Below are 25,419 nucleotides of genomic sequence, written 5' to 3' on the forward strand. Positions count from 1 at the left end.
ATATGCATATCTGCGTATACGTATAGATACTAATATGGTTTGATTAGGATCCAGATCCACGGATTCGATAGGAAATTATCTGTATCAGTGAGCTTGGCCTTGATTCTACAATCAAGTTTTAGTATTGTTAGTAATAAGAGTTAAAGAAACAAAATGAGTAGTACACTTAGGGAACATCTTAACCACATAGTAAAACGATAATTTAAAGATTTATTATATATTATATTATATATTTATATATTTCAAACTTATATAGTTACGGGTCTAAATTCTAAAAAAGAAAAGAAAGCCAGTAGTAGGAATATCATTATGTGTATTTTATTCCAAATACTATTATTTATTGAGACTCAAAATTCAACGTCTTTACCAAAAAATGAAAGAGTATTTTGTTTAGTATTACTTCGCCAGCCTCGGACTAAACTAAGAATAGCCGAAATAGATTTCTGAACATAGGTTTCTGAAAGAAATAAAAATAATAGTGTAAATAATTACTCAGTAGCATATTTATACAATACATGAATTAAAACTAACGATTTTGAGTTATAATCGTGATCTGTTGAGTTCACAAGGATAAAATTAGTTTATAATCCATTTCGTGCTCAATGTTAAAGGAAAATATTATCATAAAATTTACCATTTTAAAAGAAAATCTAATTCATCTACATAAGTTCGATATCGATAAAATAATATGATAATAAGTATTTTGATTGATGAGAAGTATCTAAAATCTAAATAATTATCAAGTAATTTGTAATGAAATTCGCCGAAAAAAAGACCATAACGCTTCAATAGAGCTTGTTTTTTTTGTCGTCATGAAAATTACAAACGATAAGAAGTCTCAAAACGCGTTAAAATACCGGAATTTATCCGTTGGGATATTTTAAATAGGGGCTGGTGGTTTCGCTTTCATTTGAAAGATCTAAATAAAGCTTGAAAACGTCTGCAATTCACTTATAACAGCTTCATTTTTATAAAGGGTTTATTAAGTTTCTACTTACATTAAATCTATAGGTATACTAGCTGACCTGGCAATCGTTGTTTTGCCGCTAAACGCTATTAAAAATAGGGGTTGGTGGTAGAGGGTTAAAAATTCAGGGTTGTATGTATTTTTTAATGTTGTATTATAAAAAAAAACTAAAAAAAAAAAATATTAGGCGTGGACTACCCTTAACATTTTGAGGGATGAAAAATAGATGTTGTTCGATTCTCAGACCTACTCAATATGCACACAAAATTTCATGAGAATCGGTCAAGCCATTTTTTAAATTATTTTTAATCAATTTTATAATTGCGTCAATTCAGTAACGAATAGGTTTGAATGAAATTAAAAAAAAAGGAATATTAATCATGTTAGGGGGAAACTAACCTAGTGAAACAGTATCCGTATAATTAGGAAACTTTTCGTGATAAGGTTTCACTACAAATACCAAGTCTGTGCCAATCACTCCTGAGATGTAATCACTTAATGAACCAGCGACCCGCGCGTCACTGCTGCCTTGATGCACCTTACAAATTAAATAGAAAATTTTCATATTAATCGTAAGCTTTGTAAGATACACTTGCATCTGAAGTCTCTTTATTCAAGCGAGTAAATTAAGAGACAAACAAAATTGTATAGATATAAAAATAGATAGATAAACTAAACTAAAGCCTATTTCACCGGAGTAGTTAAAATTAAATAAAAATAGGTAAAAAAACTTTTTAAGTTAAACGGTTTTATGTTAAACATACATTGCAATGTTTAAGATAAATGTACTAAAAACCAAAAAATAATAAAATAGATACAGTCGTGGGAATTATAAACATATGCATAGACTAGACTAAAATAAAACCGTGGGGCACGTCAATTGTCTACAATCGTTGATTAAAATGTTTGTTTTGTAATGTTACACTATAATTAGGCAGTTGTTCAACCGACAACGATGGACGTGTGATAAGTAGGGCTAGAATGTGGAAACAAGCTAGCAAGCTCGATTATAAGCGAGTTTTAGGGTTTCATAGTGGTGAGCGAGTAGTACTTTTATCATATGTTTTGTCGATTAAAGACAAACTACGAGCAGTGAAACGATTCCTCGCCAGCCAGCAGTGTGAATGTCCAACGATAAACTAGTTGAAACATCTCTTTTATTTACATGGAGTGTATAACTATTGGAATTTCCATGAGCAAGAAAATAGTAAGTAATTTCCTCACCGTCTGCGGGCCAACTGCCTATTTTAACGACGAATTAAACGATTCTTCTATCGCACATTAAGTCGATAATTTGTAGACAATTGACGTGCCCCACGGTTTTATTTTAGTCTAGTCTATGCATATGTTTATAATTCTCACGACTGTATCTATTTTATTATTTTTTGGTTTTTAGTACATTTATCTTAAACATTGCAATGTATGTTTAACATAAAACCGTTTAACTTAAAAAGTTTTTTTACCTATTTTTATTTTCTAGTTTTTAGTTTTTATTTCGCATTCTGTTTATTTCATTTAGTGCTTCATTGTTGCAAGGCCCATCTTAAATATTGAGGTTGTATAGTGCACTGTATTCTTCTTGTCAAGCCCTTTTATTTGATACCCATATTGGTGGGATTGATAAAAAATTGTTATCAGACATTTGGTAGCGGCGGCCAGCTTAGATTTCAATTTTGCATAGTAAATTGTATTCTACTTGTCGAGACCTTTCATTTGATACCCATGTTGATGGGATTGATAAAACCTAAGCTATCCGCCATTTTGTAGAGGCCGCCATCTTGGATTTTAATTTTATACAGTACATTGATTATACTGGTTGAGCACTTTCATTTGATACCCATATTGATGGGATCGATAAAACCTACGTTATCCGCCATTTTGTAGCGGCCGCCATCTTGTATTTCAATTTTTTATAGTATATTGTATTCTGCTTGTTGAGTCCTTTCATTTGATACCCATATTGATGGGATTGATAAAACCTACGTTATCCGCCATTTTGTAGCGGCCGCCATCTTGGATTTCAATTTTTTATAGTATATTGTATTCTGCTTGTTGAGCCCTTTCATTTGATACCCATATTGATGGGATTAATAAAACATAAATTATCCGCCATTTTGTAGCGGCGGCCATCTTGAATTTATAATGATAATGAATAAACTTAGTTGTATTGTCACCAAAATCCAAAGTGTATACAAAATTTCAGATTAATCGGTTGACAGGAAGAGGGTGAAATTTGAATTACTAAATTTGACCCAAGAATAAATAATAAATAAAAAATAAAACAAACGGGGTGAGCTAAATAAAACCGTTTAAAAAAACTAAAAACTAAAAAGTTTTATCAGCTGGAAGTAAAACCCTAGCTAATAAACTTAAAAGACAGCTGTAGTGATTAAATACAAGGACTTCAAATGGAAATATCTTACAGATAATATGGAGTTTGATGGTGAAGAAGAAAAAATATGTCATAAATTATGTTATACCTACGTGTGATGTATTTATCATTAACCGGTGAGATAGGACCTAAGTGTATTTCGCTTCAGCCTGTAATATCTCACTTTTGGGCATAGGCCTCTTTCCTCATGTAGAAGGATCAGACATTAATCCTACACGCTGCTCCGATGCAGGCTGGCGGATACAATCCCTACTATGAGTTACGATCGCTATCAGTCGTACATGATAACAACCGGGATGGACGGCTTCACGTGCTCTTTGAGGCACGGTGGAGAGACGCACAACGACTGCACACACCCAGACCACAACAAACATCTGTAGGGCCAATACAAATGTTTGTGGTGTGCGGAAATCAAACCCGCAACCGCCAGCGCAACAGCCACAAACCAGTGCTCTGAGCGTTAATGCCAACGTGTCAATATTTGATACATCATAATAGCACAATTTTTAAATATTTTGATTACATTTAATTTATGATTTACAACGGTCTTGAACTTATTAATTCTATATGGGTTGATTAATATTAATGTCGATTAGCTTATCATTAAGATTTATCGCGTACGATAATGCTTCGTAATAATATTTGTGCAATGATGTCCTCAGTATTGGTAATTGAATTAAGTGTTTGTAAATTACGTTTTACATGATAAAGTTAAAAAGTTTGTTCTATATCTTTACTTAAATTTACACACGCTTCGCTTCAGCTTGTAATATCCCATTGCTGGGCCTAGGCCTCTTTCCCCATGTAGGAGTAGGGTCAGAGCTTAATCCACCACGCTGCTCCAATGTGGGTTGCATGCAAATTTATACACTTTTGACTAATATTACTTAAGTACTAAATGGTTGTCAACAGTAGCCATAAGCGCTAGTAAAACCTATTCGTCGATTTTGTGAAGATACGAAATAGGTGTGTTTTTTACATTTAAAACATTATTATTATTTTTAAAATTTTCATTAACAACCGCTCTGGTGTATTGGTGTGTATAGTCGCCTAAAATACTGATGGTTTGCGGGTTTGATTCCTGTTCGGCATGGGTTTTTGTTTACAAAATTTATGACTCATTTATCGTACGCTAAACCTACCAGACTGCTCGCAGAGCTCTGTCTTGATCACGCTTCATAGACAGACGTGCAAAAAATAGATTTGTCTTACAGACTTGAGAGGAAAACATTGAAGATATATGAGGCGTAAAAATTACATTAATATCGAAGAATAATGGTTAAAATAATATTTAAAGTTATACTTATATTTACTGAGGTAGGGCACAGCAGGAATTTACTGAGGTAGGGCACAGCAGGAATTACTGAGGTAGGGCACAGCAGGAATTACTGAGGTAGGGCACAGCAGGAATTACTGAGGTAGGGCACAGCAGGAATTTCCTGCTCAAAATATGGAGCAGCCCGACTGGGGTAGTACCTCGACCTTACAGAAGATCACAGCAAAACAATACTGTTTTCAAGCAGTATTGTGTTCCTGTTGGTGAGTAAGGTGACCAGAGCTCCTGGGGGCATTGGGGATTGGGTCGTCAACGCGCTTGCAATGCTTCTGGTGTTGCAGGCGTCTATAAGCTACGGTAATCGCTTACCATCAGGTGAGCCGTACGCTTGTTTGCCGACCTAATGACATAAAAAAAAACATCCAGAAATAAAGGCCTATGTCAAAATAAGGCGCACTTTCATACAAATTGTCAATGATTTTGACGTAAATGATTTTCGGTCATAAAAAATGCTGAAAAACATTTATGTTTTTGTGATCAAAAGCCTAAGGAAATACATTTGTCAGCAATAGCACTGTCGTACGCAATTAGCAAGGAATTTATAAACAACAGATGCACATCGTTCGATAGTCAACTACCCTCACTCATTATATTACTCGAGTTATTCTGACGTGTATAAAACGAACAGTGCAACCGCCGCTAAGGCAGTCTTGGCTCTGGCTTGGCACGATACACTTGTTATATCCTGCTAGTAGCTTAACCTAGACTCATTCAATAATTAATTTGTGCAAACGAATTAATTGTTACCTATTACGATTAATTTGGCTAGGGGGCGTATAGCTCGAGCAGTGAAGGTGAGCGTTGATGTACATCTCAAAGGGGATCTCCTAAACCTACACCTGGGTCGCAAGTCTTAGGCACTGCTCTGAGTTACTCCCTCCGCCACACGATAGACTTGATCGGAACGCCGAAGAGCGCGCACGCATCCACGTGTTTGGTGGACGTTACAATTTTGTTATAATCTCTTTCTAATATTGTAAAGAGTGCGAGTATAACCTACGTCCGCGCCCTGCAAATATAGAAGGAGCCTCCAAGAGTCGAAAGACTTCGAATTTAAGCTTCTATCTCCAGAAACGACAGAATTCCACACAGATTTGATTCCACTATATTTTAACCATTTAAGGTTAGAGTTTTCACAAAAACTAAAACACATTCACTAATTTTTAACCTGTATTTAGCCCAGAATTAAAATTTGATGTTTACAGTTTCAAAAGTTACGAACTTTCCATTTAAAGTTTCAGCCAACCTATCTCACCTCTTTGAGGGTAGATTGTCCACAAATGCTGAAATACGTACGCTGAATGAGTAGTCGGTAAAGCTTTAGATTAGGTAAAACCGAATTTCGGGGGACCGTGGGGGGAAGGGGGGGGGGAGAAGGTGGGGAACGCTACCCCTGGTACCACTGTCACACCTCAGAACCCATGGTTATCCCTCCCTCCGCGCCTCCGCGGCACAAAGAAAACACTCTAGGGGTAGGACAGACCAAGACCACGTGGACAGTGGGGTGCTCCGATTCGGTTTTGGGTATTTTTCGAATTTCTAAACCTACATTCTAGCACGCAATGTTACTAATTTTATTAGAATATTATGTCTGACGCGTTATTTTGTTTAAAAGTGTCGATTTGTCACACAATGCAAACAGTACGAGCTCAAAGGTATTATAATAGCTTTAAATTCTTCTTCTAACCTCAAAACTTTAACCATGGATATCTCCATAACCATGGGGTTTTGAGGTGTGACAGTGTTACCTTGTATAGATTCCCCTACACCCTCCACCCTCCACACCCAAAACCCCATAATTCGGTTTTTCTAATTCGGTTTTACCTAGTCTAGATCTTAGCCGAGTAGTCCAAAACTTAAATTGTATGATGAAATTAACATAAAAGATAGGTATATATTAATGATATCTATATACAAACTAAAATAAAGGGTGGACTTGTCATACAAACTTATAACACCTACCCCCCCCCCCCCCTTAGAGGTATAATTTTTCACAATCTGTCCTTAATTGATGTCTAACTATATCTCTCTGCCAAATTTTAAGCTCATATCACAAAAAAGAAGGACTGTCGTACAAACTTGTGAGAGCTTTTAGACCCCTCGAATAATCCGGCCATCGAAAAGTTCGTGTCAACTAACTTAGTGGTCAACTAACTACAAATCACCTCCCTTTCACATTTCACCTTTCATTCAGCGGTTTTTGACGAGAGAATGAATAGTGATTTTGTGTTTATACGTTGGTAGACTCACTCAAATAGAGCGTTCTATAGGTGTGCCTAATAGATCACGTTCTGCATGAAAAAAAAATTCTAGCCAATTTTTGAATTTGAAAAAATAAGGCGGACGAAATAAAATATAGCCTATATTTTTAGCCTATATTTATTGTAGGTTGATATACCAGTTTTCCTTAATTTTCGTTTTTTTATTATTATATTGTTTTATTTATTTATATGTAATAAGAATGTGACAGGTTGGCGTGGCGGTAAAATAAATTTGGGTGTTATGCTAAGTTTCGATTCCCGCTTATTTATTTTTTTACTTATTTATTTATGCATAAAAAACTTAAAACTAACATTACAGCAAGCCCAATGCGTTAGTTAATAATAATATGTTAAAGTAATAATTTTGCACTTAGGTATTAGTAAAAATAAGATAAAGATATTATTTGTTCTGGTAATTTGTGTAAGTAGGTACGTATTATATGTCTGGGGCTTTATGCGTTTAACTATTTATTTATGTTGCAACTGATTTCATAATACTAATATTAACCTCGTAAAGTCTACCATCGGGAAGCCTTGCTTGCCTTGCTGCATATTCTCCAATCTCTTGTAACGTTTGAAAGTTGCTCGGCTGACGTGAGGTATATCGCCATGGGTACAAAATAAATTCCTGTATATGAAACGAATTTTTGTAATAATTTAAGCTATTCATAAGTATTTAAGATTTCAATACTTTTCTTCGTAAGCCTATATCCTCTTTCACAACGCATGCGATGTAAATGTCATAAAGGATTAGCAGTTAAAACTTACATAAAAATAACGAGATGATGTGAACAATAACGTATAAAAAAGTTTATGATTCTCAATACAGCCTATTCTAATAATACCAATATTAAATTCAAATACTTAGGTAGATATTTGTAATATATTGTATGAGATTCTAATTACCTACCTCTGTTATACTAAACCAGGCATTCCACCTAGTTAAACATAGCTAAACATAACTTAATATAGGTATATTACCAATGTATAATACCGAATGTACCTAACCTGTATAAGGGAATTACTATAGAAATAAGTTATGTTGTCACCTGAAACTAAATAAGTAGATTGTTTCTGTATAATTTTAAGATGTCTTCGCAGTTAACACTATTTATTTCACTGAATTTTCCTACTATTATACCGTATAATATCTCCTCAATCTCAAAATTTATGGCCGTACGTTTTAAAGAATCAACTCATACTAAGCATGCTAAACTAAAGTAACACAGTTACTGTACCTATATTACGGGCAGTCGTATCTATTAACATCGTCATCAAAGAAGTAAAATAGCAACTAGCAAGTAGGTAAATTATAGATAAAATAAATTTGATAAATTTTAAAAGTAATGGACCGATATACTACTTTTTTAGGTACGAAACTGGCATGCAAATGTATCGCCAAATGAACGATATCAGCCAGATTGTGAACATATTTCCTTATTGCTCGTGCTTCTGCAGTTGAAAAAGGCTTTGCACCTGGGTAGTACTGTGAACAAAGCGCAGGCGTTTTGTAAACGTCGTCTGGAATAGAAAGAATTGATTTTATAGCTGTTATAATGCGCGTAAAATAATGATATGATAATTTTATATTAGTGTTATTAACAATGGAGATAATATAAGCTTATCAATATTTAAATTGAACGGCAATAAATTTCACGTTAATCACGTGTACTTTTAATTATTATACGCAATAAACGACTTCTTTCCCGAACTACAGACGCTAGACATTTTAAAGTTGAAATTAAAACTTGTACCATCGCTATTCGTCATTTTTTTAATTGTAAGAATGACATCATTAGATAAAAGGTGTAACAAATACCTTTCTTATGTTATTCGCTTTATATTTATATACACATATGCATATGAAAAGTAGATAAACGTCTAAGATTAATATGTTTTTAGAAAACAATATGTTTTACCTTGCCAATGATACGCAAAATTTCTATTAATATTTGTTCCAAAACACTGTTGTCCTCCAGTTTCTTCGTCAATATTTTTGTGCCATTCTGAAGGCTTGGTTTTAGACCTAGCGGAAACGTTACGTGACCATTCTGTAGCATCTACTGAAGTATATTCGCGAAGACTTGTCGTAAAGTTGAGTGCGTCTGGATTCGCAATCGGTATAAGATACCTTAAAGTGTTACAAACTATTAGTAAAAATTGATACGTAAAACAAGAACTTACTGAGTACTCAACCACATTAAAATAAATGTTTTGTCTGGAAAAAAAAGGCTGTTCTTTAGATCACACGACTGAAGATGAAGTCTGAATTACTTCAGTCGTGTGGTCTAAAGCACACTTGTTAGACTGGTTCCTATACTGACAAGTCATAAAATGGGAAGATTATCGACGTAGGTAGTCTAAAAAAATAGTACTTAAATACGTATTATTAAGCATAACTCAAAAACCACTCATCAGATCTCACTCAAATTAAATGGAACTAGACGACAAGCACCAGCTTTCGAAAAAAAAAACCAAGTGTGTTTTAGACCACATGACTGAAGTAAAACTTCTTTAGTTGCCCCTATAGTAATATAATATAGGTATATAGAACAACGTTATATAATTTTTATTGTTGAATTATTCTTCATAACATTGGCAAAATCATCTGTGCCACGGCCATCTGCCGACACGGTCAGTCGGAGACGCGGGTTCGTACCCCGCTGGAGCGGTCAATTTTTGATATGATATTCAAAAATGTTTAGAATTCCTAATGTGTGGGTAACACAAAAGTAAAATCGTACATATTAAAAATAGCATGGTGTCGTCTCGTGTCAAAGATTTTCATTGTAATATGAAACTTTGAATAGTTACGGGTTTCTGTAAAGAACTCACTATAGACGGCGCCACGGTTCGCTTAAACCGAAAATAAAATCATCATATCAAAAATTTCGATCTAGCGGGTACATCGTTCCATAGCTTAATTGGCTAGAGCGCCGACACGGTCAGTCGGAGACGCGGGTTCGAACCCCGCTGGAGCGGTCAATTTTTGATATGATATTCAAAAATGTTTAAAATCATCAAGTTATTTTAGCACCATAAAATGCTATTGAACCAAAAAGTTGAACTTCTTCTTCTTCTTGAAGGTTTATAATTTTTATTGAACTTGACAATGTTTCAACTATGATACAATGAATTATTTAAGGTGCTTACATTTTTATTAAACGGATAGGTATAATTTCTTTTTAAATACATTAATCTATACCGAATCTGGTTGAATATACATGATAATACTAAAATACCTATACCTATTTGACCTCTACTTTTTTAGATATATTTAAAATTGTATTATTTTACCAGTCATAGTCATTAAAAAATGGCGTTTGATAATTCGTGTCGTAAAGAAGCTTTTCAGCTAATTCGAGTACAGTGTTTGATCCGCCCCACACCATTCCATTGATAGCTAAAATATTTTTAAATGAGTATTTACATACTTTCGTATACAAAAAAATATGTCACAATGCGTGCATTAGACGTATACATTTGAAAAAATATGGATTTATAACATACTGATAAAAAAAAATACGTAAATATTGAGTACGTACTTAGGTATGTAACTTTAATATTAATCCTCAAACCCGTAAAAGATAACTTTATTCGATTCGCAAGTGATGAATCGAGATCAAGTTACGTAAGTAAGATTATAAAAAAACTTGCACTTATTTATTTTTCTATTTCTTTGATTGAAGCCGCTTAGACTTTCTTTACATTTAAATCTTTTAGTTATTTAAGTAATTACACTTACGTATCTACATATAGTTATTTATAGGCATATACGTATATCATAGAATACTTTATGGAATTATTATTTTATCAGAATTAAGATTTTTTTAAATGATATATATACAACGAATAGATATGAGTTATCTGTATAATTAATTTAATGGCATGTAGGTAGCTATGAGCATATTTAATAATTACAAAAGTATTACTTCCAATTACAAGTATTCCAGGTTTCTTGCTATGAACGTCGCTGTGTAATTCGAGAGCTATAAGACTGTTATTAGCAGCTGTGTTAGGTCTCAAGTTCACTACGTCTACCATTTCAGGATCCTCTGTAGTCATATGCTGTACTACATCCAACATAGTCTCGTAATCAATATACTTCTTATATTTTAAGACATTGCCGATGCTTCTAACTCTTCTCATTTTTGTTCCTGATCTAGGTGTATATAGCAAATGATTTTGTTAATTAAATTGCAAACATTGATAATATAAGAATAATTTTTTAACATACTGTTCAAAGTTTCGAGGTGGAAATAAAATCATGAACAAAACACCCAAAAAATATATAAATCCGACGAAATACACTTTTATATGCAAAAACATAGTAAATTCTATTGTAATTTGTAGCAAAAATATTTTATTAAATTATTTGCCATATAACTATTACGGACGGAAATTGTTTTTATTTACTTTCTATGCGAAAACATTTCTGTCACAACTTTTTTTTAGTGTCATAAAATGAGAATTTCAAATACGGTATCTGAAAACATTGTCTGGTTTTTATCTTTATAAGCGTTTTATTTGAATCCCTTTTGAATAAAATAATTTTTGTAAGTATGATATAAAATACCTAAATATAGTTTCAAAAAAATGAGTTAACGTAATTTAAGTTCCAATCTTATATTATGTAGACAAATCGTGGTCACATTAATTTAGAAATTTATAACAATTATTCTTTTTCTGATATTTTTTCTGTCAGTATAATAGCTTATAATGTCAAAATATGACAGAAGGACGAGTTATTTTTTCTTATAATGAATTTCGGTATATTTTTGATAATATTCGGCTTTACAGAAACGTTGTTTAGTTTAAAGGTTAATAAAACAGAAGATGACTCTTGTCACATTTGTACAATATCATGTAAGATTGAGTAAAATTGTATTGTAAATGAAAATATTGCCGGATTATTTTTATAGATTTTTTTTATATTTCTTTATAGATTTTCGTCGTAAACGTGCACATTCAGAATATACACGATGGTACGCTAATCCAGAGAGTACACAAGAATTCATCGTAAAAGTTTTAGAAGATGATATATCTACAGCTAGAAACATATTTACGGCAGTAAATATCCAACCATTTACTGAAATTCAAGAAAATATAATAGTTGGTGGGGTTGCAATACCATCTCCAACTACAGAACTCATTATTGATAATTCTAATGAGTATACTCGTTTTGTACCTCCGACCACTCGTTCTATAACACAAGTCGATGAAAAAATAGTACAAGTACCAATCAAATCTTTAACTAATTTAGTACCACCAGTAAGACCTAAAGGTAATCATTTTATTAAATACGTAACTGAAATAATGTAAATATACGTAAGTACGTAATTATGTTTTTTATTTTCATAGGCATTGAAATAAAACACAGTTCTGGGCGACATTTAAATCGTGATATGAATCCACCAGAAAGCCCTCAATTTTTATCAAGGTCTCAAACTCTTGTAGCACGACAATTTGCACCAATAGCGCCAGTATCCTTCACACGTCGTAAAACCATTGGTCCCCTCACCCCACGCACGGTTGACAATTTTGTAAGCTATTAAAATAAATTTAATATAGTACTATTTTTATAGATTACTAGCTGTTCTCGCGACTTCGTTCGCGTGGACTTTGTGCAATGTGATTCTTTAAATTGGTATAACTTACTTATTTATGAACCGATTTACATTAAACAAACACTAAATATTAAGTTAAGCGTACCACAATATATAAACAAACACACAATATAAAAACCACATCTAAATTGGATAAGCCGTTTCTGAGATTAGCGTGCACAAAAGCACAGACAAACAGGCAAACAGACAAAAATTCTGACAATCAATGTTTTGGGTGTTATTTACGTTGGTAATGGTCCCAATATTTTTTCTCATAGGTATATCTTAAATGTACAGACTGCGACCTGTTACATTTTTAACCGACTTCAAAAAAGGAGGAGATTACTCAATTTTTTTTAATGTATGTTTGGGGATAGCTTCCTCGTTTATGAACCGATTTTCTTTTTCTTTCTTTCTGTGGTACCATGATAAGGAAACTAGGATCTGATGTTGGGATCCCAGAGAAATCGAGGGAAACTCTCGAAAATCCGCGTAACTTTTTATTGAGTGTACCGATTTTGATGATTTTTAATTTAATCGAACGCCGATATTTACCATGTGATCACATTTTAATTTCATTGAGATATCTCATTACAACTTTTGGAGTAATCTTTGATAATGCATATTTACTTGACTATTTTTTCGTCTATCTACGTTGTATTACTTGTCAATATAAATGAAGTCGGTTTTTTTTTTCGTTTGCCAGCAAACACAATTATTATTATATTTATTGATAATTATATTTATTTTACATACTTTTTTATGTATTAAGAAAGTATTGTTTAGTTATAAAAAAATGATATATATATTTTGACATTTAGATATTGCATAGAACAACAGAGCGGCCTACACGGACGTTTTCTCCTGTTTCTTTGGTGCCTACCCGAACGTCTAAATTTATGAACTTATTTTCTTTTGATTATACATCAGAATTATATAATAATTTGACACACTTAAAGAGTACTATATCCAATCAAATTGACGTCCATCGTGCATCATCAACAACCCACAATCGAACAGAAAAAAATTGGAATTTTAGAAAAATGTATGTGGATGACAAAATAAATAGTAATATATATAAGAAGACAGATGTATCAAGTAAAAGTTTTGAAAAAGAAAATGAACTATTTGATAATAACTTATTTTATAATGACGATGATGATGTTGAGTGCACAAAAACCCAAGGAAATGTCGAAAATATTAATGTTGCCAAAGTCATAAAAAATACGCCAGAAAGTATTATCACATCAGACTTTACTAGTAATATTACTGAAGCAGATGTTATAGACAAGGATTACCTAGATGAAGACGAATCAGAAAATGTAACTTTAAATACTACTGCTAAATCTATCTTTGGAGTTGCGACCTTACCGGAAATCGCAAAACCAAATAACTCTACAAGAAAAAGACCAATTTGTAGTGTTATGAGGTCAAGTCCTCTTACTTTCAGTAGACCACAAACCCTACACGAGGTATTTTTTAAATTTTTATGAAGCTATTTTTCGTTATATTTAATCTTCCTAATTTTTACGAAAGTTTACATTATTTTGTTGGTGTGTGTTCTGTAGATTGTTATACAATTAAAGCATTGGGCTGAAGAAAGCCCTGTTGCTAAATGGTTAGATATCACTAAAGGAAACTATACAGTTATGGAAAATCCAATATACATGATGATAGTTGATGATCCAAGTAGTGGACAAATTATTTCTGCTAAAAAAACAGTTATGATTGTTGCAGGTACTATAAATCAAACTATTTATAAAATGGCTTATGTTGAAAATTTATATCCTAGTATCTTTCGAATATTTTTTATACCATTAGGGTGCTAATCAACCCTAAAATCTCCTTAACTGTAACTGGTTACCGTAACCACAAGCACGTTAACAACCCTAATCCTGACCCTCTCTAGCTACCTTACTTTGTTGGCTTTAGCTTAGTTTACTTGTTTGGCTGTGATCTTCTGTAAGGTTGAGATACCCCACCGGACTACCCCAGTCGGACTGCTTTAAATTTTGAGCAAAAATAATAGTAATGTCCAGATATAATAGGTTTGTAAATCACGATTATTGATATTACTTTATAATGCTTAATATTATAATAGAATATTGCAAAAATAATATTTTGATATTACTTTCCTCCGCCTTTTATTCTACTTACCTATATCGTATTTTACTAGACATTCTAGATTTTAGTACCAGTCTGATTAACTACTTGCTTGATATCTTGCGTTGTAGGGGCTTAGATTAACAATAAAAGGATGTTCCAGAAACTTATTTAATATAACGATATATTTATTACAGGAATTCAAGGAAGAGATCACCACGCAGTTACGGCCGCGATGTATGTTTTATATCAACTGATCGAACGCAGTGAAGCACGCGCCGATCTCCTGTCAAAATTTCGTTTCTGGATTATTCCTGTTTTTAATCCTGATGGATATGATTACTCAATAACTTTTCCTCATGTGAGATACGTATATAGAAATTCAAGGCGTCTTCTTTTTATGAAATATGACTTTTACAAAACATTTAACCATCAATCGTCTAAAGATCATGTCATATCTGTTGTTATGATGTATAGAAGTATAATTTTTTTGCACAAATAGAACAAAGATATATTTTAGTTGTTAGTGTAAAATAATAATTTTGTCATTCCAAATTACTTTACACTATGGTTTCTTTACAACTATGTACCTACCTATCTATATATAGTTAGGCAAAAATGTGTAATAAATGTGTTCGTGTTAATTAATACATTCACATCATCTATGAGGATTGTGGAAGACCAGGATGTGTGGCGCGAACTTGGGGAGGCCTATGTCCAGCAGTGGACTGCGATAGGCTGAAGTGAAGATAATCTATATACATATAATAAAATGGTAGGAAAGTCAAAACTGTACATTCAATATTTTTTTAAAATAATACTTGGGGTGTGATCTGCAATCGATACCGAAGCCAAAAATAAAGTTTTTAGAATTTTCTTCTGTTGTCTGTATGTATGTCCGGGATAAACTCAAAAAGTACCGCATGGATTTACTTCAAATTTGGCACGAATATTATGAAGAAGTCTGGTCAACATATAGGCTACATATTATCACACTATCACCTACGGGGAACGAGCAGTGAACCTTTATTTCTTCAACGCATTCTGTAACAACGTGTAATCTAACGACGCATATTTGAAAGTTGTTGTTATTATGTTAATAACCATGCTATAAGCTAGCTTCTTCCCTCTCTTACCGTGGGTGTCGTAAGAGGCGACTAAGACATAACACAGTTCCACTACCACCTTAGAACTTGAAAAGCCGACCGATGGCGGGATAGCCATCCAACTGCTGGTTTTTGAATACACAGGCCGAAGACGGGCAGCATTGTCTTCGGTGCGACAAAGCCAGCCCTGTGGTCACCAACCCGTCTGCCCAGCGTGGTGACTATGGGCAAAACACATGAGTTTACGCCATTTTTTTGGCACGAACTTGTGGAGGCCTATATGGGCTAAATGTCCAGCAGTGGACTGTAATAGGCTGAAATGATGATGATGATGAAGCTAGCTTCACACTATAAATAAAGACATTCTGTAGTATATTGAGTATCAGCATTGCATCCGTGCGAAGCCGGGGCGGGTCGCTAGTGCATATATAAAAACATATATAAAAGTCATACCTAATCTTAACCCTTCGTATTTGCTGCGGTATATGGTAAAATATTGCTTGATTTTAAATCGGTTAATAAAATTGCACAAACTTCTTAATTAGTTAAAAGTTTGCAAGTTCTCATTTATCGGTAGCGGAAAAGTTTTATTTCACGACGCGGTATTAATATTCTTTTAATGTTTTTTTGATAAGAATTCAAATACCAATCAATACGGTGACACGTATGAATTTACGTAAACACGAATTATAATACATATATTTCGATATTATATTGTGATTAAACAGATTACAAATCTTTGATTTACCATAAAACTATTTACCTACTAATAGTTATATTTCATTGCAATCATTTATATAAATTGTAGGGGTGTTTGTTTTTGTGTAGATATATTAGTGTTAAGGATTGAATAGATCATATTATTATTATATTAGAAGGATCGTTGTACGTGTTTTACATGAATCATTATTATTATGTATGCCAACTAAAATTCGAATTTTAAATAAAATTATTTTAAAATAACTGATCGGACAAACTTCCTACCACCTTTTTTCGTGATATATTGATTTTATTTTTAATTTTCTAACAAAATACAAATCTTGTCCTGGCAAAAACAAACACAAAAAGTTAGAATTAACCAATTTTATGTACTTTCGAAAGTTGTGTGTAGTTGTATTTTACTTTTATTTTTACTAATAGTAAAAATAAAACATTAACTAAAATTTTGATACTCTATTTATTTACGTTGTCGTTATTATGATTTTTGTCAGAGAACGGAATGGTCTAAGAATTTACGCCAGTCTTGGGACACGTGCAAAGGACGCGACTCTTGTCGAGCCTGCGAAGATTTTGGACTTCGATGCACGATTCAACCGTGTTATGGTGTGAACCTCGATCGTAATTTTGAGTACCAATGGATACCTCGTAAGGATTATAGAAATATTTTATCTACGTTTTTATCTCTAAAGAATAATTCACCTTGAATAATTATTGTATTTTTACATAAATCAATGGTGTTACATTTGTATGGATATCAGCTAGCGTAGACCTTATAAATACACAAACTTAATTTTTTTGTTTACATATTATGTTATTCATGTTTAAATACGTCAACAATACGTAGAAAAGTATTGTCGAATCAGTTTTAATTCAACGAATTATAAAATGATTTACCTACTTTTATTTTTGTTTTTTTTTTTCTATCTATAGACAGTCATTTTGCTGTAGATAATCTTTGTTGAATAACGGTAATTGTTGAATTATTGCAACTTTGCTCTTAAGCCGATATACCTATTTATACCGATTTTATCGCGGATTATTAAATTTTTTTTAATGCCCGACGTTTCGGATAGTCTACAGTAACTTCACGGGCGTCCTGCAGTCGGGCATTTAAAAAACTTAATAAATCGCAATAAAATCCCAAAAAGTTGTTTCATTGTAATAATTATACTTCGATAATTATATAAAGCTCAATGATAATATAATTTTTAATATAATTTTTTTAGTCAATATTGCTCTTAAAAGAGCCATAAAAAATACTATAGGGAATCCAAAAATACACACAAACAAAACGCCCAGATAACGACACTATAGCCATGGCCTATACATTTTTTTATGTGTGGGTATGAAAATCGTTAGGGTATTAGTTAGTTACAGTGACCACTGACGCCAACGTGACGTCGAAAAGCACGTGCTTCTTTAATCTCGTTCGCTAGCGGGCAAAAGATTACCCGATATGTAATAGATAAAATTTATCTACGTAGATGTTTGGTATTTTAATGGATATATAACTATTAATTGTCATGTCTTTAAGTATATCCAGTGTTATAATAAAATAATATACTCAGTATAATTTAATGGTGAAAATCCAAAAAAGAAAAAATCGTCTCTAAATACTTATAAAATCAAAACCGCGGGTTACAACTTTTACTAACCTTGTAAACTGTAAGTTTTAACTTGTGTGAATACAGCGGAAGAGTTACGGGCGGAGCACCCGTGTGGCGCTCTGTACGCCGGTCCTCGTCAGCTAAGTGAAATAGAAACCCATGCTCTGACACATTTTCTTCGTGAACAACAAGCGCCTATCTACTCTTTTATTGCATTTAAGGAAGGCGAAGTCCTTGTAAGGGTCAACTATTTCATTTTTTTTTACTATAACCAACAAAACCAACATATTGTGGAGTTTCATAATTAAAATATATTAATGTAAGGCAACTCACTTATACATATGTTGTAGGGAAATTTTATAAAAATGAATTCAGTTGTTGTAGTACTCGTATTTAAGTCATTAATTGAAATGTATTTTTATAGGGAATTCTATATCCTCACTCACATACGAACAAGAGACGTGCTTTCGACCATGTTCATGTACGTACACTTTATCTATATTACATTATGTAAGGATGATTCAAATTAAGGCCTTATAAATTGAAGTGGAATGATTGTATTATACTTTTCTGTCAACATCTAGTTATAGATCAACTTCGACGTTATCATGTATTTTATTTAAAATAGCAAAACTGAGGAGCTTTTTAAAATCATGTAATAATCCTTATATGATATTATGATGCTACATATTTGAAAAACCCTGATATAAATAAAGGATCTGCGCCAAAAAAACTGTCGTAAACAGTTGTGCTTACTACTGTTCATTCTATTTAATTTGTCTCTGAAAACTTGTAATATACCTGAGATTTTGAAGCTTTCATCATATGTTATTACTCTTCATTAAAGCGGTGACAAGCACACAATTGCCAATTATACGCCCCTCATTAAATTGAAAACACTAAAATGTACTTTTTTTTTACACACACGGTCGTCTGTTCTTATGGTAAACAACTTAAAGTTTGTGTTACATGTAACAGCCGCTTGTAATAACTATTTATATATATGTTACGCTCAAAGATCGAAAACGCTCATTGAGCGGAAAAATAGCTCACAACGCGATGTGGTCACAGTAAAACATCCACATAGCGAAATTTGTGTTATGGCTCTAATGAAAACGCGCACGACGCGTTGTGGCAATCAAAGAAAGACCAAATAGCGAAATTCGTGTCGTGGCTTACATGCTATTCGATCTCAACGCGTTGTGGCAATGAAGAAAAGCCATGACGCGTTCTGAGCATTCATTGTGTTAACCATATCACGACGGACAGGTTGTAATTTGTAGGTGTCGGCTCGGGTGCAAAGACGCATTGAAACATCAGTTTTATTCATTTCTTTTCTGTTTATGAGAATGAATTTTAATGTCAGCGCTAATTATGACGAATAAAAAAGGAAATTTCCCTGTGTTGAAATTGGTACTAACGTTTTAGTTACAGTTCCTGAAGTTGATAGAGGACGTGCAGCACCCAGGAATGTTATGTGTGTTGTTATGAGCATTAATCCATCAGGTCTCTACCAGTTAGGAAACAAGGAAGGTACACTCGATAGACTTTATGCACGTAATGAATTTAGACTTTCTGAAACCAACTTTATTAACATTTGTGATGTGCCCTCAACTTCATAGTTAACACTTCGCTCATCATCTATGTTATCGTCTGGAAGTAAGCAAGGGTTTATAATGTGCCACTGCAAAAGATACTGTATTGATAAAAAGTGCAGGTGTCGCTCCAAGAATATAAAATGCAACTCAAAATGCCACAGTAATAGTTCATGTAAAAATAAATAGCAATCAAATACTTATTTTTCACAATTATAGTTATTTCTAATATAGGTACATTGTTGTTGTTTATTGGTGATCAATAAACATTTGTGTTAAATATTTTTATTTCTTGAAAGAATTTTAATTGTCATGAAAAAATTAAAACCCTTATCATTTCATGTGAATTATGAGTAATTTACAAATGATATGAATATTTTGTGTTCAGTGATTTATTACTTAATACATTGATTTTTTTAAATATAAAGTAATCTCAATAAATAATAAATATCGTTTCATTTTAATTTATATAATTATTACTTAATATATTTGATAATGAGAAACACGTTATGCCGTGATTTTATAAAATAAAAAATATTTCTTAAGGACATCTACTAAAACGTTTCCAGCCTAGGCCTAGTAGGATCTATATCGGAAAGTAGTGTGCGTTGTAATCAAATAGTATTCCATAGGCGTCATGGCTTTTCTTCATTGCCACAACGCGTTGAGATCGAATAGCATGTAAGCCACGACACGAATTTCGCTATTTGGTCTTTCTTTGATTGCCACAACGCGTCGTGCGCGTTTTCATTAGAGCCATAACACGAATTTCGCTATGTGGATGTTTTACTGTGACCACATCGCGTTGTGAGCTATTTTTCCGCTCAATGAGCGTTTTCGATCTTTGAGCGTAACATATATACATAGAAATAATAGCTTATATATAAAATTCTCGTGTCGAAATGTTAGTTACAGTACTCCTCTGAAACGGCTGGACCGATTTCTGTGAAATTTTATGTGCATATCAGGTAGGTCTAAAAATCGGCCAACATCTATTTTTCATACTTCTAAGTAATAAGGGGGGGGGGATTAAGGGCCCCCTTATAACAATAATAACATATATGGCAAAACATCGTTTGCGGGTTCAGCTAGTTTTTATATAATATTTACAAAATGCATGTGTACTGTGTGGCTACGGTACTAAAGAATATAGCCACCCCCTCTCTTCCCGTGGGTGTCGTAAGAGGCGACTAAGGGATAACACAGTTCCGCTACCACCTTGGAACTTAAAAAGCCGACTGGTGGCGGGATAACCATCCAACTGCTGGCTTTGAAAGACACAGGCCGAAGACGGGCAGCAGCGTCTTCGGTGCGACAAAGCCAGCCCTGCGGTCACCAACCCGCCTGCCCAGCGTGGTGACTATGGGCAAAACACATGAGTTCACGTTATTTTTGGCGTAAACTTGTGGAGGCCTATGTCCAGCAGTAGACTGTATAGGCTGTAATGATGATGATGATTTACAAATTATATTTCATTATTCTTATTTATTCATAGAGACAACGCGCTTCACGAGCTGCTTCCGCTGCCTACAGCATAAGCGGTCGACCATATGTTGCTGGACAGACGTCGGAATTTTTACGTAACTTTCTTAATCTATCTATATATATGAAAATGAATATTTCTCTGTACATGCTTTATAGAATCCTAAACTATGCATTTGACCATGTCATGATCTTCAGCAGTGTTGTGCATGAGCCCACAAAAGTTTCTGAGTTGGTACGACTAGTAAAAAAATTAAAAAAAAAGCGTAGCAACGCGCGCAGGGTACTACAGCTAGTAATCAATAAATATTTAACGCAGCTTACTTATAGAACCAAATATGAGTCAATATGTTTTGTCAATTGTACAATCGAGACATACTATGTCAATGTACATATAACTTATATTAAGAACTTAAACGAATGAATATGAAAGCACATTTGTTTTAAAAACACAAATTATTGTATAAATATAAAATTATGTCGTAAGGTAAAGCACTCAAATGTCAATTATAAAAATATTATTAAAAATTATATAATATTAATAAAAATATTAAATTAATATTATACATTAAAAAAAAAATTCTAGCGCTCTACGCTGGAGGTATTGAAGATTGGGTTGATGGCCACTTAGGAATCGATAATACTTACACCGTTATGATGTTCAGACCCAATGATGCTCAAAACTCAAAACTTGCAACTGAGGTAAAAGGTTGTTTTGTTAACTGAATTCCAAAAAAGAGGAGGTCCTCAATTCGACTGTATTTTTATGTATGTTACTTTTGACTGGAAGGACCGATTTTGATATTTTTTTTTAATCGAAAGGTGGTGCGTGTCATGTGGTCCCATTCCATCTCATCCCGTTTATTTTAGATCTAACAAGTACTTTTCGAGTTATATCTATAATGCGCATTTACTTTTACTATTTTTTCGTCGACCTGCGTTATATTATTATACGGCATAACTTTTCACTGGGTATACTGATTTTGATGATGTGGACAGTGTGGGGCGTTCTCTGACCCGCTGGACCGACGATCTACGTAAAAATGCCGGTGTAGGCTGAATAAGGATTGCCGAAAACCGGAATATTTGGCGCGAACTTGCGCAGGATTATGTCCAGCAGTGGACTGCAATAGGCTGAACTGACTGATTGATACCGGTTTTGATGTTTATTGTTTTAATCGAAAGCTGATGCTTGTTTTGTAGTTCCATTTAAATTTTATCGAGATTTGGTGACTACTATTTGAGTAATCTTTGATAAGCCGTATACTTGACTATTTATTCATTTAATTACATTGAATTATTAGTCGATGTGATTGAAGTCAGTTTTTTCTTTTGCGATCAAACTCAATTATTATAATAAGAGGCAAAAAAGTTGAACCCTCCCTTAAATAGCTTCATAATTCTTATTTATCCAAGATAAAAACAAACACAACAAATATTTTTAAAGTAAACAAAATCCCATTAATATAACAAAGAAGCAAACTTCATTACAATATCAGTTCTTGCATCATTTCTGCCGTTTACAAGCTTTTTGTCAGGTTTATGGGTGGACTTTCATTTATGTACGCTAAATTTAACTTACTATTCCAGCGCGTCGTTCACGAAGCTTATGCGGCTGTTGATACTTTGCTCTTACAAAATATAGAATCACCAGTCCTACCTCAAGTCACACTTACTAGAGCAAAGGCTGCACTATCACGTTTGCCTCTAAAACGACGTGCCATTTTGATTATACTCATCATACAAAGATACGTCTAAAACGAGTGCTTGATTCGGTATGAGTAACAGCTAGGAACTAAGAGTTAGTTCAATTTTGTGTTTTGATTTTGTCATAGGAAAGGATGATAAACCCTAATGTTTATTTATTAGATTTGAAATCAGGAATAATTATCGGAACAGAAATGATTGCTAATTATAGTAGAGTTTAGATAATAACACCAAATAATTTAGCTAATAAAAACGTATTGTTTATTACTTAATATCGTGTTTCATTTATTTTTAATTTCATACATAATTATGCATTGTTTCCTCACAATATATTCGTCTGTACTTCCTACATATCATAAAAAAAAATCCCCGGCTGTGCCTGTCTATTTGTCTTTTGTGATAAACTCAAAAAATATTAAGCAAAACTTAATTCAGCTTTAACCGATAGACAGAGTAATTCATGAAGAAGGTTCGGGTGTAGAGATAGCTTTTCAAGGTCTTGGATCATTGTTTGAAATATAATCGTGAAAAAAGTCGGAAAGCCGTTCGTGAGCTTTTATCCAAAACGCTGCCGTATCCCTTTGATATATGTAATAAAATATGTGGCGAAATTATTCATTTTTTGTAGTTCTACTTAAAAGTATGCGATGACATAGATCTTTTACTACCACCCTTTAAAACTTCTAACAGATGGTTACGTACAATACGGTAAGGGGAAAGGTCCTAATATACATGTGCCAGGACGGTAGATTAAATTAATAAATCGGTATTAAAGTAATTGCGAAAATTAATCTTTGTACAAGAAGTTTAACTCTAATAAATTACCAATTTTATCTAAAAGAAAATTTAATCAAAAACGATAACACTAGACGATTAGATACTATTATCGGCCAATTCATAAGCGTGCGGTTTTATACCCGTTAATGCAAGGGAAAAATAACCTTCCTCGGTATTTGGTCTATCAAACACGAAAATAATTTTTAAATTCGAACTTGTTCCTGAGATTAGCCCGTTTAAACAAAATAATAAACAAATTATATATATATATATATATATATATATATATATATATATATATATATAATATTAGTATAGATAGTACCTACTTGTACAGTTTTAGGAACGTACATGGTTTTGTCACGCGCCCGTTATTCGATAGCCACGCATGACGACGATGACGCCGACCTTAATGATTAAATTAAAAAATCAACTTAAAGTTGCATATTTTTATAAATTAATTTTAAATAGAAGTTATTTTGTTCCTTAATTTACATGTGACGATTTGACGATAATGAAATGTTAAAATATCTGCAAATCTAAATATCTCATGAAAATAAAATATTTAAAATTTAATGCGTATGTAACGCAATAAATTTTAAATATTTTATTTTCATGAGCTAATTTTCAAATGTAGTCATTCTCTAATTTTTTTTGACAGATTTTTTTTATTTAATGAAACAACTTCTTTCGGATTTTATCGCGGTTTATTATTTAACTTTTGATTCCCGACGTTTCGGATACTTTACAGCAACCATGGTCACGGGAGGTCATGAATGCGTATGTAACGCAATAAATTTTAAATATTTTATTTTCATGAGCTAATTTTCAAATGTAGTCATTCTCTAATTTTTTTTTGACAGATTTTTTTTATTTAATGAAACAACTTCTTTCGGATTTTATCGCGGTTTATTATTTAACTTTTGATTCCCGACGTTTCGGATACTTTACAGCAACCATGGTCACGGGAGGTCATGGAAACGTCGGGAATCAAAAGTTAATATTAAACCGCAATAAAATCCGAAAAAGTTGTTTCATTAGATTTTTTTCAGTTAATAGGGATTGGATCTGATTTATTTACTTTAAAACTAAGTCTGATATTATATGAATGCAAAATATTTTAAGATTATTTTTGTTGAAAAAAAAACCAGGCAATTACTTTCAAATTCTGTCGTAAGTGCAATTGTGGAAAATTGGACATAACAAATTTGCAAAATGACCTCCTGTCCTGTCAAGTCAGTAGAAATGCCAATCACACACACAACACACTTCAGCCTACCGCAGTCAACTGCTGGATGTAGCGACATAGTGATAGCGGTAAGCGAGATTTTTTTTTACTATTAAAAATATGAATCAGGATTAATCCAAAGATGCTGACGCCGGCACGGATGTTTTACGTGTAGGCGTTAAAGTACCGCCATTTTGGCCTGAGGAAACCAACTTTATGGATCGCTCGAGTTGAAAGCCAGTTTACGTTATATCGAATAACAACCGACGAGACTAAGTTTTGTTATTTGGTGGTTCAATTAGATCACCAGTATGCAGCTGAAGCTAAAGATGTTATAACTAATCCGCCCGTTGCAGATAAATACTTAACTACTCAAAACTGAGCTTATTAAACGCCTATCTGCCTCAAAAGAGAAGCGTAAAACAACTTTTAATGCACGAGGAGCTAGGTGACCGAAAGCCATCACAGTTCCTACGTTATCTCGAAGGACTGGCAGGACCATCAGTACCAAAAGATTTTTTAGCCACTTTAT

General features: G+C 33.2%; 2 protein-coding genes across 2 annotated transcripts; one reads left to right on the plus strand and one right to left on the minus strand.

The window, feature by feature from the left end:
- Positions 1–347: 347 nt before the first annotated feature.
- On the minus strand, positions 348–11,285 carry LOC123656816 (metallocarboxypeptidase A-like protein ARB_03789). The gene is made up of 8 exons (XM_045592438.1): positions 11,194–11,285; positions 10,889–11,118; positions 10,254–10,359; positions 8,876–9,087; positions 8,320–8,477; positions 7,465–7,584; positions 1,367–1,505; positions 348–457 (listed from the first exon to the last, which is right to left on the minus strand). The coding sequence occupies exons 1-8, from the start codon at positions 11,283–11,285 to the stop codon at positions 348–350; spliced, it is 1,167 nt and encodes a 388-aa protein (XP_045448394.1).
- A 431-nt stretch (positions 11,286–11,716) lies between these two features.
- Positions 11,717–22,933, plus strand: LOC123657250. The gene is made up of 12 exons (XM_045592824.1): positions 11,717–11,822; positions 11,902–12,240; positions 12,318–12,499; positions 13,648–14,034; positions 14,131–14,299; positions 14,863–15,026; positions 16,983–17,136; positions 18,183–18,334; positions 18,523–18,579; positions 21,189–21,273; positions 21,762–21,877; positions 22,766–22,933. The coding sequence occupies exons 1-12, from the start codon at positions 11,717–11,719 to the stop codon at positions 22,931–22,933; spliced, it is 2,079 nt and encodes a 692-aa protein (XP_045448780.1).
- The last annotated feature ends 2,486 nt before the right edge of the window (positions 22,934–25,419 follow it).

Source organism: Melitaea cinxia, chromosome 10 (assembly GCF_905220565.1).
Source record: "Melitaea cinxia chromosome 10, ilMelCinx1.1, whole genome shotgun sequence".
NCBI classification, from domain to species: domain Eukaryota; kingdom Metazoa; phylum Arthropoda; class Insecta; order Lepidoptera; family Nymphalidae; genus Melitaea; species Melitaea cinxia.

Coding starts and splice junctions, on each gene's coding strand:
- LOC123656816 (XM_045592438.1), bottom strand. CDS start 11,285: ATGTTTTTGCATATAAAAGTGTATTTCGTCGGATTTATATATTTTTTG. Junction 10,360..10,888: donor TGGAATACTTGTAATTGGAA/GTAATACTTTTG, acceptor AAAATATTTTAG/CTATCAATGGAATGGTGTGG. Junction 9,088..10,253: donor TTTTTTAATGACTATGACTG/GTAAAATAATAC, acceptor TAACACTTTAAG/GTATCTTATACCGATTGCGA.
- LOC123657250 (XM_045592824.1), top strand. CDS start 11,717: ATGAATTTCGGTATATTTTTGATAATATTCGGCTTTACAGAAACGTTG. Junction 21,274..21,761: donor ACAGACGTCGGAATTTTTAC/GTAACTTTCTTA, acceptor AAAAAATTCTAG/CGCTCTACGCTGGAGGTATT. Junction 21,878..22,765: donor ACTCAAAACTTGCAACTGAG/GTAAAAGGTTGT, acceptor TTACTATTCCAG/CGCGTCGTTCACGAAGCTTA.